Source organism: Danio aesculapii, chromosome 19 (assembly GCF_903798145.1).
Source record: "Danio aesculapii chromosome 19, fDanAes4.1, whole genome shotgun sequence".
Lineage (NCBI taxonomy): Eukaryota > Metazoa > Chordata > Actinopteri > Cypriniformes > Danionidae > Danio > Danio aesculapii.
The window spans coordinates 32,169,035-32,191,016 of record NC_079453.1 but is presented as its reverse complement, the minus strand read 5'-3'; the positions used below and the strand labels follow the sequence as shown (position 1 = coordinate 32,191,016).

The window sequence follows — 21,982 nt, the reverse complement described above, 5'->3', positions numbered from 1 at the left end:
TCTCTTCACTGGTCTAAAAAGACTGACATGAAAGGCTGCTGTATTTATCATCCTTGTTTTAACACCCACTGTTACAGACACTGGTTGGAATCCTGCTCCGAGCAGTGTACTGTAAGTACAATCAGAGGGGTAACATTGACCTCACAGTGAACTGGAGCAGACCAAACTTAGCAGCTTTAGTGACACTGATGGGAGTGTCTTTATTGCTCTCAGTACATTAAAGGGTCTGTGAGTACACCAATGAACATATACTTCAACCAGATGTGCAACAACAAGCCAATAGCCCTGTGTCTTCCATCATGTGATCTCGACTGTTTATCTTTGTTTCCATTAATTTGAATCAACTTGTCTTCCGATAATAATTTTGATTGAAAAAATGGGTGTGGCTATAAGTTATATAGGAGAAATGCATTATCAACATTAAATTGCATTAGTGTTCAGTTGTATTCAAATGAAACTCATTTAAGACATTAAACAATAGTCAGGAATTTGAGCATGTTCTTTTCAACGGTTAAAGTAAAATGAAAATTTGGCACCAAATGGAAAACACCATGTTGCTGCTTTCAACTCAAATGGAACATTTTAGTATCATTCCAGTGTTTCCCCTATAGTTTTGGGGGGTCCAATGCAGCGTGGCTGTTCAGACTTAAACTGACGCAAGGAGTTATATTTTTTTAATGACAGCAGTAAATAACTGAGCAGCTATTTGAACTGTACAACCGTTTGTAAATTATATATTAACATTTATTTTATATCTTTTTTTATTCACAAACTGTGCAGCTGTTGTCACTGTATCTTCAAGGGCTTCTGGAAGAACATTTCCTGAACCTCTTGGTATGGAAGGTCAGAAATGTCTGGCCCATTTATTGAGACATTTATTAAACATGTCTCCTATAAAAAATTTAGATGTGAACATGTCATGGCCAGAAGCAGATTTACAGAAAATAATTCATCCATTCATTTTACACCAGCTTAGTGCCTTATTTATCAGGGGTCACCAAAGCAGAATGAACCGCCACAGAAACTTGGAAACATTGCAAATGATGAAAGATGAAAATTAGCTAAAATGCACATCTATAAATCTAATACTTGTTTACTAAAAGGAAATAGGCCTATAAACTACTTCTTATAGCAATGAGTGTATTACAAGAAGTTATATTATTAAATATGTATGATAAAAAGCTTTATCTAATAATTCCAACCAGCTTTTAGTGAATTGTAGTATTGTCAAAAACACAGAACTTTCACTTGTTATTTGTAAAAAGGCCTAAATACCTGCAGGACCATTCAAATATTTTGCTCGTATCCAACTATTGACAGCAGATCTCTCAATGAGAGAGCGAGTGGGGGATTTGCACTCGCGATATCTTTACTGCTCTATATTCATTTAACCTATCAAATGTAATGTTTAGTACATCACTGTGCCTCTCGTGATCTGTTCACTTGCTCATTCTCTCTCGTTGCCATGATTTCCGGGTATTTTAATTAATTTGGGGGGATCATGGAGCCGGATAATTTGCGGAAGACACGCAGAGCTTTCGGGAGAGATCATAACTAGACACTAGATAGAGGAGATAGCTCAGCTCGCGTCACAGCATGGGATGTGCACTAGACACTAGGAATTCCTCCAGGAACTGAGTTTGAGACCTATGTTTTAAAGGGATAGTTCACCCCAAAACTTATAGTCTGTCATCATTTACTCACTCTGTATGTCTTTTTTTCTTCTGCTGAACACACACACACACACACACGAACACACAAAGATATTTTGAAGAATGTGGATGACTGAATGCTAGCTGGTGCCCACTGATTGCCATAATTTGATTTTAACTACATTATGGGGACTTTCCCTTTTATCATCGTTCCAATAAAGATAGTAAAACCTTACATTTTATACACCTAAGGGAGAGAAATAGTAAGAGTTAAGTTTATGGGTTTAGTTGGTCAGTTTTGGAACAACCTGAGGGTGTGTACAAAGTAAATGATTACCAAAATGTCTTTTTTTGGGTGAAGTGTGCCTTTAAGATGTTACAAAAACAGTGATAGTTATAATCAACTGATACAGTCAGAGCAGTTTTACACATTGACTTGAAGCATGAAGCCACTGTACTACTGACCTCATTTTGTCATGAGATGCAGAAGCTGTAAATGTGAATTGCTGATGTCTTGAGCAGTCTATTTTGTCAGACAGGATGACAGGCAAAAATGCCACCTGGACTATTAATGTGACGTGAACACATATGAGTTTGACAACAGAAGATGAACATCAGCGTTTTAGTGGCTAGACGATTCTGCGAAGAACAACAGCTTGCTGAGGGTTCGCTAACAATACTCTCTTTTAAACTACAAGCAACGCTATATGTCATGTGCATTTGTATTGTGTGTACAGTCTATAGGCATCAGCTTACCAACCAAAACAATGATGTCAGAATACATGGTTGTACAGTATATGAACATACAGTTGAAGTCAGAATTATTAGCCCCCCTTTGATTTTTTTCTTTTTTAAATATTTCCCTAATGATGTTTAACAGAATTTTCACAGTATGTCTGATAATATTTTTTCTTCAGGAGAAAGTCTTATTTGTTTTATTTCGGCTAGAATAAAAGCAGTTTCAAATTTTTGAAAACCATTTTAAGGTTTAAGGGCTTTTATTTTTTTGGATTGCTTTTGAAACGTGTTGGTTGAGTTTAGGGAAGTGGGTGGGCGGGTCAGCCGATCGTTCGCTCAGTCAGTCAGAAAGTCTGTCAAAAAGTATGTCGACAGCGGCCTCTGGTGGGTTCACGTGAGAACAGCAGGCGCGAATGGCACTCGCGAGGGAAATTTGAGATCTCAAAATGCGTACACAGCGACCTCCGGCGGATTCCCGAAAACAAAAACTGCAGAAAAACGTGCCTGAAACGTTTTCAGAATGAGCCTGGGTTGATTTTTTTCGATAGTCTACAGAACAAACCATTGTTTTACAATAACTTACCTAATTACCCTATCCTGCCTAGTTAACCTAATTAACCCAGTTAAGCCTTTAAATGTCACTTTAAGCTGTATAGAAGTGTCTTAAAAATATCTAGTAAATATTATTTACTGTTATCACGGCAAAGATAAAATAAATTAGTTATTAGAAATGAGTTATTAGAACTATAATGATTAGAAATGTGTTGAAAAAATCTTCACTCCAGTACACAGAAATTGGGGAAAAAATAAACAGGGGCTAATAATTCAGGGGTGCTAATAATTCTGACTTCAACTGTAAATCTAAATTCTTGGGTTAAATTTCAGTTTTTAGCACTTTCAGTTGTGGAAACAACCCTGGATTATATTAAAAAGACCATAGTAGTCATTCAGATGTATTAAAGTAAGAAAATATGTATGTAGTATGTGTTGTATGGCATACAATATATGTTCTCTGAAGTAAACATAAAGATTTATTTTTTCTGTGAATTGTCAGTACTGTGACTCTGACTTTACATAAAAAAATATTGCGTAGAACTGTCGGATTCAAAACATGGTTGCATTAGTTCAAGTGTGTGTGTGTGTGTTACTTTAACAAGCTCATAACACAAAGAACAGCTCTGTCTATGCTAATGGTCATGGTGTGATTCTGATACAGAACAGACGCAGACGTTTTCTGAAAACAGACACTACCTGGTGTTACATACGCACTAAGAGTCAAACGCCAAATCTGTGTTTGCTGATATATTCCTAATTACAAAATTAACCATGAAACAGATGTGGAATGAAAATGTAAAATGAAAATGTTGTCATCTCACTGTTGCCATTTTCTCACTAGCATGTTGTTTAACAAACCTTATTACAAAAAACGAAGTGTTTAGGAGGGTTTATAAGAATACTTGTGACCCTGGACCACACAACCTTAAGGTGTAAAGTCTTTTTTTGTTAAGTCTTTTTAATTGCAGGTAAAGCAAACAACACATGGTATCAGTTAAAATTATTGACAAAAATCATTATAATATTATGTAAAGATCATATTTCATGAAGACATTTAGTTAATTTCCTACCGTAATATAGCAAAGCATCATTTTTGATTACTATTATCCATTACTAAGGACTTAATTTGGACAACTTTAAAGTAGATTTTTGGAGCCCTCAGACTCCAGATTTTCAAATAGTAGTATCTTAGTCGAAAATTATCCAAACAAATCAATGGAAAGCTTATTCAATCAGCTTTTTAAAGGTGTATAAATCTCAATTTCAAAGAAATTGCCCTTATGACTGGTTTTATTGTACTATGTCACATTTATTTAAATCATTTTTAGTCATAATCATTCTTCTGCATAACAGCTTTCATGTTAGAACAAAGTTATACAAGTTTTCGTTGTGGTTGAATAATGATTAGAGAATTGTCCTTCTTTGGGGGGGTGAGCTAACAATCAGAATAACCATAGCTTTCTTTTTAATTACCATGAGTGGAGGAGATATCCGTAAAGAAAGTTTGTATGTAAGGGATAATGAACATCTAGCTGGTTTTTCTCAAAGAATAAAGCCCAACAGGCTTATCAGCAGCCCAACACGAAGCCTTGAAATGTACAGTAAAATGCTGCACATTCATTTGCTGCTGTTATAAATGATGCTGCTTGGACTAGATAGTCTCCTGATTTCATCTGAAATACTCTTTTCATAACTTTAATAAGGTAACCTTGTGCATTAGTAGAAATGCTTCACATGTACTTTCCTGCAGTCTGCCTGTAAGCTCTCCTCTAACAGAGCCACTGTGCCGCTATCACTGAAACATTATCTAGTCAATACAAACGGCTTTCCATGGCCTTGAGAATTCAATGCAGGCCTTTGCATCATACAACATTCAACACTAAGATAGCTAAATTACAGTTTGCTTGCAGAAGAAGGCGATTATTTAATAAAATCCAATTAAAATCTGAATGTTACACCAAAGGAGAAAAAAAAAAAGGATTTCACTGAGAAATTCTGGGAAATACACATAAAGTGTCTCTCGGGATTGTCTGAATTTGGTTCATTTGGTGATTTTCTGCATATGTGTGTGCATTCACAGACTGTAGGTCTGGCCTCAGCGTGTTTGTTTGAGTATTAGGATGAAACAAGCATTATAGCAACCATGCGTCTGCTTTCTCACACTGAGTGAATGCTAATTCTCAACTTTTAACATTGATGTTCACAGATAAGCAAGCTAAGTGCTGGCAAAGCTGGAGTAAACTAAAAACTTCAGCACATTGGCCTACTTCATTAGCTGTACTAGCATTGTAGCACTAGCAATGCTGACGACAGTGTCTTAAAAACAAGTGAAAAGCTATCATCATTTTAGATTCATTCACTGTGTAAATGACACTTCATTAGGGACCATCCAAAAAGTTCTTTTTAATTATCATTTATTTATTTACCCTCGTGTTGTTCCAAACCTGTATGAATATTTTAAGTCTGTGGGACATAAAATCTCTTTTAAATTGTTCATGAAATAGAGAATTAAAAATCTATTGAAATTTGACATGCATATTTAACCAAAAGATTATTGAATTAATGCAACGTGAAGGTAAGAGCATTTATCAATAATCTTACTGTGTAATAAAAGCCATATCAGTATTTAAAATTATTTAGAGACCGAATTTAACATTGTTTTGCTAATGTTGTCCAAAAAAAAGAAAAAGAAAGAAAAACGCTCTCCTGGTCAGTCTGAGATACAATCCAACAAATCACAAAGCACAGCATGCTGTAAAAGAACATATGAATACAGTGCAATAAAGTTACCAAATCCCAAATGGGTACAGAGAGTATTTTACAAATTATTTCCCACAATAAAGTTTGAACACTTTATGTATGATACTTTATATACCTGGATAAACAGTAGTAACAAAAACCTTAAACTTCATTTAAAGGGTTAGTTCACCCAAAAATGAAAATTCAATCATCATTTACTCACCCTTCACTTTTTCAAAACCATTTTGACTTTCTTTCTTCTGCTGAACACAAAGGATATATTTTGAAGAAAGCTGGAAACCTGTAACCATGAGGCCTGTCGCAATAGTCAATATATTGACTTATCGCATGATAAACCATATGAAAATTAGGGTGGTTAATTTTGGAGGCGCAATATATTGTCTATTTTATATAAAGAAATTTAAGATGATGATGATGATGATGATGATTAGGGTACATCATATAATAAGTTATATGTCAAATGAGCTGCATTCTGCTTTCTGTGCAGAATCTCCATGCATGCTGCGCACACACACACACAGACAGAGTGCAAGAGAGAGCGGATAGTGGAGGTGAAGAAGGCAAGACCTGAACCCACTGATTCGTGTTTAGGAACTACAGTCATTTAGGATAAACAAGTCGAGATGGACTTGGTTTCAAAGTCACAGTCTTCAGCTCTGGTGTGGGAAAATGTTGGCTTTTAGCCGAATAAAAAAGGAGAGCCTGTTAACGTGAACGAGCCGATATGAGAAATTTGTTTCAGAACAGTGGCAATGAAAAAAGCCCACACAAATAACCTTAAATCACACTTAAAACAATACCACCCAACTAATTTTTTCAACATGGGAACAACATCCGCAGTTGGTACTGTAGAGGGGTCTTCCAGACAGTTAACTGTAAGGAACATCCTGGGTCTGTTTCTTCACTCTTTGTTATTCTTTTTTTATGTAATATAGAAGTATCGGATTGGGTTTCGGTATCGGTAGATACTCAAAATCAACTCGGACTCAAGGGCAAAAAAACCTGATCCGGACATCACTAGTAATGGATGTATTTACCTGCCAGTGCCGATATAAACGTCACAGCGCAAAATGGCACACACAATCAGGTACCATTATTCAGTTATGAGGCCTGCAGTAACTGCAGCTCCAGTATCCCACACAACTGTTTACAGAAATGAAGAAAAAGCCCTGCAGGCTTAGTGACCGTAAACTACATAATTGTGTTTTAGTAGTTACCAAACGAGAATTCAATGTTTTTTTGGTCATGCTGCAAAACACTGGCCCACAGGCAAGAACATGATGGTTTCACTAGTTTGTAAGAAACACTGCTTTGCTTTGTAACACTCATTAATAGGGACATTCTCCGGGTTACCTTGTTTTGAAGTCAATTTTAATAATCTAATTATAACATCACAGAATGGAACATGTTTTACTCACAGTGTCATCAACGGGTCATGCATTCAGTTGTTTCCGAATGTAGCTTTTCAGAAAATATAACAGGAGAAAACTATGCAACAGTGCAGCAGTGTCTCTTCAGATGCTTGTTTTAGTAATGAGCTCTCAAACGTTTGGTCAAAAATAGCAATTCAATATACATTTTAGGTCATTTAGGTGCATTTAAGTGCACTCAATCTATGTTAGAAATTTTACAGATTTTTAAAAAGGTTTTAATTGCTTCTTAATGTGAGGAAGATTTGAATTATCTGATGAACATTACTTCACTGTAAAGAACATCTTGTTCAGTGGATATATTCCATGTTTGTTTAAAGTTTACCATGCAATAAAGCCTATATCCACACATATTTTTCACATGCCCTGTTTTAATAGTGAGCAGTTAAACATTTGGTCAAAAGTTGCAATGCAAAATATGGTTCAGGCCATAATAAAAGCATTTAAATGCACTGAAAATCAGAGGGCGCTTGGTCTATGTTGGAAAGTTTATGTGAATTTAAGTTACTTGTATTCTTATGTATCCAGGTTTGGACGGCTTTCCTCACAATCCACAACTGCCTTCTATGCTGTTAAAGAGTAAAAATACCACTGGATTCAAATCCCTCACAGAAATGTTGCATGCGGCATGTGTTTGATTTAACCACATTGGAAGGATATTGACTATAATATTTACGATTTTGCTATTTTCTCTGTCTCTTTCATCGGCTTTGTTGGAAATCCTAACCACGAATGTTTAATTGCATTGTATTGCATTCCAAACTCTTAGATTAAACTTACAGGGATACTATAATCGCTTTAGAATTGTTGTTTTTAATAAGAATACATTGTGAAAGATCTGGATGGAGTTGCACAATGATCTGTGTAGTGTAATTCTGTGCTGTATTTGTCATAACAGTGTAATCGACATTGTTTTGGTCAAAATGGCTTGTTGCCTGGAAATGTTGTCACAAATGAATGATCAGATGTGATAGAGAGAGAGACAAAGAAAGAGTCTACTCATGGTCACTCTATGCTAACAGACAAATAGTTTACCAAAAAGTAGGTGTGATGAAGAAATAATGGACGAATGGCTTATAGTTACACTGAGTCCAGACTAAGATCCAGTAGATATAAATAACAGGAGTATGAGCACAATACACACTCTTTTACGTTCTATAATTGTTGACATGCAGCTGCTTGTTAGAATCACATGACCTTGTTTGACCTCTGTTATGATGGTAATAAAATACTAAGCAGTTGGTATGCATGATGCAGGGTCAGTATGTGTTTGACTGTAACATTTTATTGGTAGTAACATTTAACATTCAACACACAACCTTAGTAATTGGATGATGGGTTCTTTGTGTGTGTGTTTTGGCAGACATCTGCATCATGAAAATTGGACTGATGTTGTTTGGGATGAGAGCGATGCAGACTAAATAGATTTCCTGAAATCGAATATTCCATATCTTAATATGAACATCAACATATTAATTTGCCACTATATACACACAAGCTGACCCTCAGTGTGTATTTGAAAGTCTTGGAGGATCAAAATATTATGTTAATTTGTAATATGTAATGACTTTAAAAGTATTTGTGTGCTTAAAATGTGTGCATATAATTTGCAAGATATAAAACCAAGTAATTTATACTGTATATTGTTTTATTATTTAATAACTACCCTGCCTATGCTGGTTGGCTGGTTTAGCTGGTTGACCAGCCTGGTTTTAGAGGGGTTTTGGCCATTTCCAGCCATTTTCAGCCTGGTCTGGTTCAGGCTGGAAAATGACCAGCTAAAACCAGCTTGACCAGCCTAGACAGGCTGGGAGCCCAGCCAAAACCAGCTATGTCCAGCTTAAACCACGCTGGTCAAGCTGGATTTAGCTGGTCATTTTCCAGCCTGACCAGCTAAGACCAGGCTGGAAATGGCTGGAAACCAGCCTGGAAATGGCCGAAACCCCTCTAAAACCAGGCTGGTCGACCAGCTAAAACCAGCCAACCAGCTGGCTGGTTTAAGCTGTTTTTTTCTGTAGGGTACTCTTTTCAAAGCTTTAAAAGTGTGCTGGTGCTAAATTACTTTAATACAAAAGCCACTTGATTTGTTATTTTACTTCTAATACAATGACATATTAACGTTTTAAGCATGTGGTAAGTTTTTAATTTAATTAAACTATTTTTGTGGAATTAAATTGCCCCAATTATGATTTTCAGATATTACAATTAATGGAGTGTATAATTTAGCTGTTTGGAAATTTCAAAGGTCTGTAAAGTGTTTATTTGCACGACAAAAGTAATTCTGAACTGCTGGAACAAGTTACTGAATTAGTTATCATTCTACATTATGTAGATCAGTGGTGCTCAACACTGTTCTCGGAGATCGACCTTCCTGCAAAGTTCAGCTCCAACCCTGATCAAACACACCTGAACCAATTAATTAGGACCTGAACAGCACTTGATAATTACAGGCAGGTGTGTTTGATATGGGTTGCAACTGAAGTCTGCAGGAAGGTCGATCTCCAGGAACAGGGTTGGTCACGCCTGATGTAGATCCATAACAATTTGGTATAATACCAATCTATGGCAATAATTAGCTGCCTAGAACATCTACTTTAGCCAACACTCAAAACTAGGGTGTTTTTGCTTCTTCGTTTTGATAGTATGACACTGATCAACAAACTCATTTTGATGCTGATACATCAAAATTACACAGGCACTGACTAAGCAAAAACTTACCACTGAGAAACATCCTGTTCAACTCATTCTTATGAACAAGTCTGGGGTTGATAGAGTACTTCTTCCACCATTTCATCATAGGACTCACACTTTCATTACTATAGCAAAATCAACGCCATAATTATTGTCTAGTTTAAACAATCTGTAGATTTCAGGACCCCTCCAGAGCTAAAATTCAGAAATTTAGATTTAGCCGGCAGCTAGCTCTCTGCAACTCTCACATGGTCGCCCACTGAAGCTAAGCAGGGCTGCGTCCGGTCAGTATGTGGATGAGAGACCACATGGGGAAAGCTAGGTTGCTGTTGGAAGTGGTGTTAGTGAGGCCAGCAGGGGGCAATCAACTTGTAGTCTGTGTGGGTCCTAACACCCCAGTATATAGCTCTATACTGCTTAGTGAGCATCGCCTTTCAGATGAGACGTTAAACCGAGGTCTCGACTCTCTGTGGTCGTAAGAAATCCCAGGATGTCTTTCGAAAAGAGTAGGGTTTAACCCCGGCATCCTGGCCAAATTTGCCCACTGGCCTCTGACCATATCATAATTGGCTTCATCACTCTGTCTCCTCTCCACCAATCAGCTGGTGTGTGGTGTGCGGTCTGGTGCAATATGGCTGCCGTCGCGTCATCTAGGTGGATGCTACACACTGGTGGTGGATGAGGAGATTGTCTAGAAAAGCACTGTATAAATGTAAGGAATTATTAATTATTATTATTAATATTAATTTAACTGTAATGTGCTGTAAGCAGTAGACCAATCACAACAGACTTAATAACTTCGGGTTTATAAGGGTTTTTAAAAAAATCATTTGATTCTAGGACTGCACAATAAATCGTTTCAGCATCGATATCGCAATGTGATCATTCGCAATAGTTACATCGCAGGATATGTTGTGTTTGTATTATAATTTAGCATTTGCATACGTTTTTGATTGTATAATGATTTTAAAAGCATTCGTGTATAAGAAATTGTACCCTTTATGGCCTTAACTATAATTAATTTTATTGAAATATTTTTATCCTTCAGTTACTGTACTTAAATACTGTTAGACTCGGGAAATGATTAAACACTTTATTTCAATTGCATGTTTTTCTTGATTGTATTTATAGATTGTTATGCATGAAAATACTCAACACATGCAAATACAGAAATGCACTGCAAATAGCACAGCAAAAATGTGTCAGGGGACCCCAAAAGGTTAATAGATTGTTTATTGGGTTTTATGGAGATGCAAATAGTAAACATTAATTCCTCAATCTCTGATTAAACAAGAGCATGAAAATACTCACAACAGATGCAAATACAGAAATGCACTGCAAATAGCAGACAACAAGGAAATATGTCAGGGGACCCCAAAATATCTTATGGAGATGCATTCCCACTGCAGATTCATCCCAATTGATCTAGCCTTATAAATTCTTTCCAAATAGAGATATTAAGTCATCTGGTGAAATTGTATTCATATCACTATATATATTCTATTTGATACCCTTTAAGAAGTGTAAAATGCAATGAGAAAGTAAATGTGTTTTAACATTGGAGGCATGTAAACCTATTGCAGGAGACCTTCCAAACAAATACAGAAATCTTAAAGGCTCGGGACAATTTTCATTCATGCTTATCGCCAGCATTTTTCCAAGACTTTTTTTTGGCATTCATACTCAAGCAATTTTCACTGACAATGAGCGAACATGTAAACTTTCCTGCCATTTGATGGAGCTTAATGAAAAACACCGCTACACAAAGCTTTATGCTTCTGACATAAAGCTTTGTTATAACCCTCACAATTTTTCTGTATTTAGGGCGGCATTGCAGGTCAATTTTTACACCCTTCAATCGCTAACTCTCCTCCATTCGTTCTCTCAGATGTACGTCATACAAGTTTTCAATACTGGTGGAGCATCTGAATGGGTTAGAATGGAATGCACTAAACCAGGTGGCCAACCCTGTCCCTGAAGATCTACCTTCCTGCAGATTTCAGTTGCAACCCATATCAAACACACCTGCCTGTAATTATCAAGTTCTGTTCAGGTCCTAATTAATTGGTTCAGGTGTGTTTGATCAGGGTATGAGCTAAACTCTGCAGGAAGGTAGATCTCCAGGAACTGGACTGAGCACCCCTGTACCTAAACCCTTGAGCACTTGGGTAATATACTGTTGTGACATCACAATCGTGTTGCATTCTGGGACATATAGGTGCTGGAGTGGACATATGAAGCCAACTTGCTCCCTCAGTCAAAATCAAGGTATGAGGTTGTCCATGTAAGCTTCCCTCGTTAACTAAATAAAGTGGAACACACTTCAAAATGGCATTGGGAATTCCTCTGAAGGAACAAGTGAAGGGAAGTTTGCGAATGCATGTCTAAAAGTGGACTGGAACACAGCCAAAAGTTGTGAAGTTCCTTGCCTGCTCCCGTTAGAAATACTCCATCTCTTGAATGTTTTAAGAAGTCCTTTAAAATAATTTTTGAGTCGGTTTTTAAGGTCATTGATGTTTGTCATTGAGAAATATGATGCTATGATTTACTTTTATATTCCATTTTTTCCTTTATTGTTTCTAATGTTGTAGTATTAGTATTAGAAAGGCACTTATACATTTAGAGAACATATCATCTTAGCTGCATTGTCCTCTGTCTGTATCCAAGACTTAGTGTCTAATAAGAGGGGAAAACAAGAATCCTAAAATATCACGACGCCTGCAGAATAAACCCTGCTTGCTTTTCAACCCTGCGTGCTATTATTAGTAAGTATTGATGAAGCTTTCAGGCGGGCGGTGGGGGGGAGGTTATTACTTCACACCGTGTTTTTTTGTACAGAAGATTTATAGATGCTTCGAGGGACTTGTAAACCCTGATAGATGCAGAACTCCATCACAGACAAGAAAATAGGCTTGTCTTTGGCTTCCTAGAGCTAATGATTTGAGGCGGTGCACTGCTAAACGAAGAAGAGAAAACACAGCTCATCATCTCCTGGGACATTGAGAGTCATCAGTATCATCTCATCTACTCATTTGGTCACAGATTCCTTGAAAACAACATAGGGAGAGTTCGATGAAAGCAGCCCATTGTCAGAACGAGAGATTTGAGTCTGATATCTGGGACAGGACTCTGTTAGTCACGCTAAAACAACCGAATACTGGAGGGTTATATATATATAATTCAATAAATAGCAATCAACAAATGACGCACTTGTTGGCAACAGAGAAACAAACGCAAGTCAAGCTAATCTTTTGAGTATTCAGGGTGTATAAAAGTAACAAATCATTCTAATTTCTAGGCATTTATAGAAATTTCATGGAAGATTACTCATGGCAAACATGCATTGTTTGGTTGATGGGTACCTGTGGGGAAAAATGTGGAAAATAGAAGCTAAAGCAGCTGCAAGCTACATTAACCTTCTATTGATGTTTATCCCAGATTAAGTCAAATGTTAAAGAGTTTGCCCTGCTCTGAAAGCCCCCAGGCCAACATGACTTTCATTTATAAGTAACTTTAAACACAGAGTCTCACTGGGTGGTGGATGTAAATATTTAAAGCATGATTTTGTTCTCAAATTGTCCTTGTGTTCACACTTACAATGCCTACATGTACATGACACAAAACGTGCACTGACACATAAATATTGTGTCATATGTTTAAATTAGCTCTGGTTTGTAAAAATTAGTTTACTTGTTTTCTAGGGAACTCAGAACAACATCTGAACTAAAACAATTCCATCCGCAGAGCAGCAAAGTAACAAAGTAAAAATACTTTACTATACTTTAGATTTTTCTTGGATCAGTACTTTACTGCACTATTTATTTTTCGGACAGCTTTTTACTTTTACATACTTACATTTTTTAAACAAATATCTGTATTTTCTACTCCTTACATTTTTAAATAGGGTTTGTTACTTTTGTTTTAATGTGTTTTGTGGCACAGTCTACACTTATTTTACGTTATTTTACTTTTTAAAACATTCACCATATAATAATGAACGTTAAATTACAGACATTTACCGTAAAATAACTCCTTAAATTACAAACATTTACCGTAAAATAATGGATGTTAAATTACAGACATTTACCGTAAAAATAAATCTCCTTAAATTACAAACATTTACCATAAAATAATGGATGTTAAATTACAGACATTTAACATAAAATTACGTATGTTAACTTACAGACATTTACTGTAAAAACAAACGCCACTTAAACTACAAACATATACTGTAAAATAATGGATGTTAAATTACAGACATTTACCATAAAATTACGGATGTTAAATTACAGACATTTACTGTGAAATGACGCCACTTAAACTTCAAACATATACCGTAAAATAATAGATGTTAAATTACAGACATTTACTGTGAAATGACGCCACTTAAACTTCAAACATATACCGTAAAATAATAGATGTTAAATTACAGACATTTACTGTAAAATAACGCCACTTAAACTACAAACATATACCGTAAAATAATGGATGTTAAATTACAGACATTTACTGTGAAATGACGCCACTTAAACTAAAAACATATACCGTAAAATAATGGATGTTAAATTACAGACATTTACCATAAAATTACGGATGTTAAATTACAGACATTTACTGTGAAATGACGCCACTTAAACTACAAACATATACCGTAAAATAATGGATGTTAAATTACAGACATTTACCATAAAATTACGGATGTTAAATTACAGACATTTACTGTGAAATGACGCCACTTAAACTACAAACATATACCGTAAAATAATAGATGTTAAATTACAGACATTTACTGTAAAATAACGCCACTTAAACTACAAATATATACCGTAAAATAATCGATGTTAAATTACAGACATTTACTGTGAAATGACGCCACTTAAACTACAAACATATACCGTAAAATAATGGATGTTAAATTACAGACATTTACCATAAAAAAATGGATGTTAAATTACAGACATTTACTGTAAAATAACAAATGTTAAATTACAGACATTTACCGTAAACTAACAGACATAAAATTATAGACATTTACTGTAAAAAAAAAAACAGACTACCATTATTTTACTTTTTTTAAGCACCCCAGCTGCCGGAAAAAAAATAAAATAACTGATTTTATACGGTGTATAATATGTATTGTCATTGCGCAATTTAAACGCCATTTTGATTGACAATCTATTTTTTGTCATTGCACACCTGCTTGCTGCAGTGCGTGGCTTTTCAACCTCTGATCATGCACCATAAGTAGTTTTGTTCATTCAGCTTACCATAGGAATGGCAGGAACTGGCAAGTGATGTCATGTTTATACCAGATAATAAGATGTGTTTTGGTCAATCGGATCACAGGTATAACAAGAGCTCGCATTCCTGTTCAAATCTGGCATTTAAATGGGGTTATAGTCTTTTGTCCACTTATGACCATGGTGTATTGTACTTTTCTAATCATTCAATCTAATACCGTGAAAAAAAACTTTAACAACCATGTGCTTTTCTTGTCAACATTTGTACAGTTAGTACTAAACAATTAAATATTTTATGAATACATTATACATTGAGATTTATTTTCTTTGTTTCCAATGACTTCATATTTCATATCTGTAAGAATATGTTCAAGAATTGTTTTCAGTTTTAGTTCTCATATCATGTCAGTTCAAATGTTTTTTGCAGAACGTTCAGGAAACTGCACAAAACAGCTAGATGTGCATTCATATGTGAGGCAGAGACTGATAAACAGACATCTTTTACCACCACCTGGTGGACGCCATGAAGCAAAAACAACTAATTATATAAATATGATATAAAATTAGGAAAAAAATTTAACTACAAAATGTATGCACAGAAAAAAAATCATAATAACTTGCAAATATACGTAAGCTATGGTAAATAAAAATATGAATAAATATTAAATACTATAGTATTACAGTATTTAAAAATGCTTCTACTAGTTTAAAATAAATGCATTTTATAACAAAAAAGCAAGTCAGTTGTAGGCCATTCTGTGCATCTACAAAAGTTTCAGTATGAAGAAACTCAATTAGGGTCTGGTGGCGGTTTAAAGGCATTCTTAACCCTCAACTCACACCATGTACCAGATGGTGTCTTTTGGCTTCCCTGATAAATATTAATGGGATTTCTTGAGTTGGACAACGGGCAGTTGGTAGAGCTAAATGACAGACTTGAAGGAAAAAGAAAGGATATGGGATTAATTTGATTAAAGTAACAAACAATCCATGAGTTTGTTAATGTAATTATGAGAAGTATAAACAGTGGTTCTTACATTCACAAGCAGTACAAATGTTTACAAAAACCTGCGAAGTGAAAAGTGGTGAATCTTTGGCGTAAAACCAAGAATGGTAAGTTAGTTTGCCAGCCAAAATAGTGACCTTTCTCTTTCAGTTTTACAGCCGCAATTTTGTGCCAACTCCACTCGAGTCTATTCAAGTGCCCGAAGTTTGCAACTGTGCAGTGTGAGCAAACCTCAAACATCTGATGAACACTTTAATGGTAAATATAATATTGCAGAATAATGAGCTCTAGCTGATATTCTAAACCTGAAAATAAATAAATAAATAAAACTATTTCAGACTTGAATGTACATTTCATCATTAAAAAAACCCTGAACAATGTTCAATCATTCTTTGTAGTGGAATCAAATATATGGCTTCTGAAATCTTAGAAAATAGCATTTTGAGTCATGTAGTTGTATATTTTCCCCATCTTTTTGGAGCTTGAAAATGTAAATCAATCATCATGTGGCATTAGAACTGTGCATTCATACTGAAGGTGACGACAGCGTCAAAGTTCACTCTGGCCACCTTGTCGACAATGCTGTCTGCCTTCACAACTCCGGTGGCGAGAGCATCAAAATTCGCTACATTGATCTCATATTTATAGGAGTCATTACACCATATCAGCAAATCAGTTACATTCCGGCATAAAAACATGCCTTCTATTGTGAAAATGTTGCGCACTTTTTATCAAATTAATTTAACAATGGAAGATCAAGTTGTTGGGTGTGGTGTGGCTTTGCTCCACTTCTCCAATATGTCCATATGTTTGAAATATTTCAGCAGCAATACTGTTTTGTATTGTCGTTATAGTTAGCATGAGATTCGCACCTTTTTTAAGGAAAAAAACATTAATGCACATCAGTAACTGGCCAGTAACTTTTTTAAATGTATGTTCCTGTAAGAAAACATCTTAAATAATTGTAAATCCGGCGACCGCAATAATCAAACCCTTGGTAACAAGTGTGGTCGGAACCTAAGTTCAGAGGGCTTTGTTCTCTGGAATCCTCTCAAGCGCTGGACTTCAACATTCCGATTGCTTTCCGCCAAAGCATATCACAGCTCATTACTATAAAAATGACTTGATTTCAACTCTCGACAGCCACATCGGCGAAGATGCACCATGCCACTCCTCGCCGCTGGTTTCCATTGACTTCCAGCAACTTTGACGCTCTCCCTGCTTTCTGTGTGAATGCACAGTAATACTGTATGCATGAAAAAGGGCAGCAAGAACTTTTTTCAGAACACCTTTTGTGGTTGATATGTTTCTAAAAGTTGAAGTGACTCAATTTCAAGTGTGAGAATCGAAATTCTCACTGTTGGGTAAACGAATGTTTTAAATGGTATTGACACTGCAAGCCTGCATGCTAGGTCTACATCTCTGTGAAAGCGAACACCAACCTAGAGCAGCAGGTCTCATATTCAATCCAGAGTCTATATCAATCATTCAAAAGGAGAAATTAAAACTAGGCCTAGATTCATACAAACGTAATCAAAGCATCTTGGTCTCTTTAATTTACTAAATGTAATCACTTTCGCTTTTATTCTCAAGGAACCAATCATTTGCTGAACAGCCAATCACGTAGAATTCACTACCCTACAAACATAGAAAAAATCAATATGCTTAGTTGGCCAAAAAGCTCCAAATGGGGACCGAATAGTGTTAAACCATTAAAAGTAAGCCCATTTAATGCTCACAGCTTGATGCATCCTTCCCTAAATGTTCAAATAATCATCATAAAGCCCGCTAAAATATTTTCACTTTTCAAGTTACTTACACTGATCCTCAATTTTCAGGAATAGCTCTTGAAACACTTTAACAGGTGTTTGATTCTAGACACTGAAAGATTTAATCAGATCTATGCTCCTTTTGCTATTCATAGTGTGCACTGTGGGTCAAATTGTGAAGCAGATGCCCTGATAGCATGGCGCAAATCCAAGCAGATTTTAGGAGAGGCAGATTAGCCAGGCTTCCCTGTCAAGGCAAGTTCAGTTTGTGTACACACAATGGAGGAAAACAGCCAACATGTTGGGGGGACACCACACAGTTAAGATGCTGACAAAAGCCAATGCCGAGGGGGAGGAGAGATGAAGAGGGGTGGGAAAGATCAGGGCAGCTGGAGGATTGGTGGCACACAGTAGATCTCATTGTGTCCAACCTGATTATCCTTCACGGGAGACAGCTAGTTGACACCAGTAAGTCTGCGGCTACACTAGAGGACTGACATAGTCATGATTCTGCTTGGTCTTTGATCATTTAAGTGACACTTTCAAACTACAATGATCTCTGCCTGGACCTTTATCTCAAGACAGACATGGTGGTGTTCTTAAGTAAAAATGTTCGGTCTCTGTTGTCAATCTTCAAGAAGAAGGGTGAGTTAAGACCGGAAGATACATCTTTTTCTTCAACATTTCTCCTAGTTTTTAAAATACTGTTTACATATTGAGTGCACAATGCAAGATGTATTCGTTACAGTAAATTCAGTCTTCACAAAGACTTAAGTACTACAGTTAAATAATTTTGAATTTAACTTGTACTATTCATGCATGTACTTGTTTCTACAATAGCATAAAAAAAAATCCACTGCTGTAAAAACATACCTGGCCATGTGGTTTGGGAGACAAAGTTCTCTGTATATCTGTAGCTTTTTATTATGTGCAATGCTCATAATGACATTTACCGAATCAGTCTGTGCCAACCGATAATCATTCCATAGTTATTCAAAAAGAACTAGGCTAGGTCTATTAACATTCATACCTGAGGTAACAACTTCTATTCACCGCTAGGGCATTGTGTAAATTGCCATCTTATATTTGTGACCCTTTTATCATATTATACTTGTAGTTTTAGTACACAAAATTCTTATAAATGACATGTAACTGTTCCAACAGTATGTGCAGAGTTTGGTAAAACAACATTTTCCTCCTTTGGCCCTACAATATGGAATGAAATGCAGAGTATTATCATGTTAGAAACAATACCATCTTTAAATCTTACCTGGAAAACCATCTTTTAAGTCTTACCTGGAAGAATCATGCACATGTTTTGTGTAAATATTAATTTGTAATATTTTATGCGCGTTTAATTTTGTATCTCAAAGTTTTTTGTGCTGCCATTTTGGCCAGGACCCCCTGGTAGAAGAGATGCATATCTCAATAGGAAATTCCTGTTACAGTAAAGGATGAATAAAAATTTGAATAAAAAAACATGGCAAGGAGTTGAAATTTGAGTCTTGTGAAATTTTGAATAATTGCTGTAAACTGGTGTATGAGTGCGGAACGTGTTACAAATGGAACTGTACTGTAAATAAAACATTCTTACTTTTATATTTAGGAGCAATTTGCAAATTGGACTTCTATATAGTTCACTTGCCTACAGATTGAGTTTTCAGTCTCAGTTATGTCACAGTGCCAGCAGTCAGTGGCAGGACACCTGACACTCCCCATGGGGTGTACTACACAAGAAGCTTAAAAGTTGATACCCGGTGAGCAGTTAGAAATCTGCATAAATGGCTAAGAGGCTGAGACGGTCTCTTTTAAGGGAAAGTCCCTGTCCTGAAACACTCATCGATTTTGCAGTGCCTTTCAGAAACATAAAAAAAGTCCAGTCAGTAGTAGGCACTCGGGTGGTACGCAAGGAAGATGATAGGGGGACCAGAATGAAGAATCTCACTGTTCCTTTGAGAGTGAGCCAGTCCAAAGATAGGCCACCCTCAAGAGTCCTGTTTCTCAATTTACAAAGTTAATAGCTAGCTTCAGTAAAAGATAGATTCTAAGACTATTAAAACAATTTGTTATACTGTTGATGTCTGTAATAGCTTGGATGTTTTAGGAATATATTTGGAGGATTCAGCTCTGTTCTTTATATTACAGACAAGGTTGTTTGTTAATTATGAACACTGATTGTAAGATTTCAAAATAAATAAATTTAAAAGTTTAAAAAAGCAAAGCCCCCTGTGCTGACATATGCTGAAGGGGCAGCTATGGAAAGGGTAATCTGGTATTTCAAGGAATTAAAGATCTGAAGAGATTACCTGGCCACAGCTTGAGTTGAACCATGACTTGGTTGGACACCTACCATGAAAATGTACCACTCACTCCTGTCGATGATCTAACTAGAATTGGCTGCCCAGCTTAGCAAGTGTTGCCAATGGATAAATAAAGGATGTGCAGAGTGAGAACTTTTAACAGCCAGATTTAAAAGCCTTTCATTCACAAAATAGATATGTAGAAATCACGTTCACAAGCTCCGGATGATTGAGTTATCCACAGGTCTTTTCAGTACAGAGTTTGCATTTTTCCCTGCTAAGGGAGGTCTGGTTTTCCTCACAAACACAGGAGTGAGTGAATACATGCACTACTGCAAATTGACAGTAAGAGTGTGCATGTGTCCTAGCACTGTGGTTGCCCATGTCATTACACCCTCTGTGATCGGTTAAGTCAGGAAGGTCATCCAGTGTAAAACCCAATCCAGCAGAAAGATGATGATTTGCAGATGTTGACCTTTCTGTGCCTTTAGCAAAACTGTCCTGCTTATGCATCAACATCTTGATTTGATTTGTATGAAACTTTTCATACAAAAATTAATGAACTACCAATGATATCATACATCTGGGTTGTTTTAACCTGATCCTGGTAGACCACTGTCCTGAAGAGTCCAACCCTAATAAATCCCCTAAACAGGTAATCAAGAGTTTGGATCAACTAGAAACCTACAGACAAATGTGTTCAATCTGCAGGACGTTGGTCTTCCAGGAGCAGGAATCTGGATCCCTGCATGACATACTGCATGTTAAAGAGAAGGTTTTGGGAAAGAGTGCATTCATTTATACATGCGTACGTTTACCTTCCTTCTGTCTGTCTGTACCAGGTCAAAAGCAGGATGAGCAAAGAAAGCTGACTGTACACTACACGGCTTCCCAGCACTACCAGGAGAATGTGTTCATAGAGGGGAGCAGGCCAAAATATCTGGAGGACCTGCATACAGAGGCCCAAGAGGGACTGAAGATACTACAACAGGAGGGTGAGCGTTACACCCACTTTTTCAATTACACAAAACACACAGCTCGCATTCTGGCTTTCTAACATACACTTGTGTTTTCTGATGCACCTCACTCAGTCTTTCTTCCATGCAGAGAACAAAAATGGAGTGGACTTTCAGGATGATCATATTGTGGTAAGCCTCTGAAAATGGAGTTTTCCACAAATATAGTACAATATGGTAACAAGTAAAATCATAAACAGAGTTTATAAAGAATCATAAACTTTACTTCACTACTTTAGAATGTGTTTAAATTGTAATTTCGTATTTGTTCACATTTTAAAGAAGGGTGGAAATAATGTATAAATTTGAAGCTTTAATGGATGTATTTATACTGATGACCTCCATGTTTGCACAGCCAGAGGAAGACACAAACTCAAAAGAAAGGGATGAATCACTTGAAACCGATAGCACTACAGGACACTCTGTCATTTCAGTGTCGACTGCCTCAGCAGTCTCTTCACGTCCAGTGCTTACACGTCAAGGTATATAATGCTGACTTAATAAGGAGGTCTAAAAAACATGCTTAGTGGCACATATACTACCTCCTTTGTTTTTTCCCCCCACTAATGTGTTTTCAGGTTTAAGCTGGAGCAGATCATAGTGATATAGCAATGCAAAGCAAAACATATCATATTATTTTAGTAAAGTTTAAAAAATATGTAATTTTCCCCCTAATATTTAATCTTTTATGAACCATCACTCTTTAGGTTCTACATTTAAGCCCTTGAACCCTGTTAAACGACTGGATAAGACCAAGAGACGAAGTAGAAGAACAACTATCATGGGAATACCACAGCAAGTTCAAAGAGAACTAGGTATGTAATG

The 21,982-nt window shown here is 36.3% G+C and overlaps 1 protein-coding gene across 5 annotated transcripts in view; it reads left to right on the top strand.

The window, feature by feature from the left end:
- Positions 1 to 21,982, top strand: part of LOC130247086 (uncharacterized protein KIAA1522 homolog) — a 64,865-nt gene that overhangs the window by 38,352 nt on the left and 4,531 nt on the right. For all 5 annotated transcript variants that reach the window (XM_056480272.1, XM_056480269.1, XM_056480270.1 and 2 more), the window contains 4 exons: positions 20,984 to 21,136; positions 21,249 to 21,289; positions 21,513 to 21,639; positions 21,865 to 21,972. In XM_056480272.1, the coding sequence (XP_056336247.1) occupies positions 20,984 to 21,136; positions 21,249 to 21,289; positions 21,513 to 21,639; positions 21,865 to 21,972 (429 nt within the window). The remainder of the gene's footprint in view (positions 1 to 20,983; positions 21,137 to 21,248; positions 21,290 to 21,512; positions 21,640 to 21,864; positions 21,973 to 21,982) is intronic.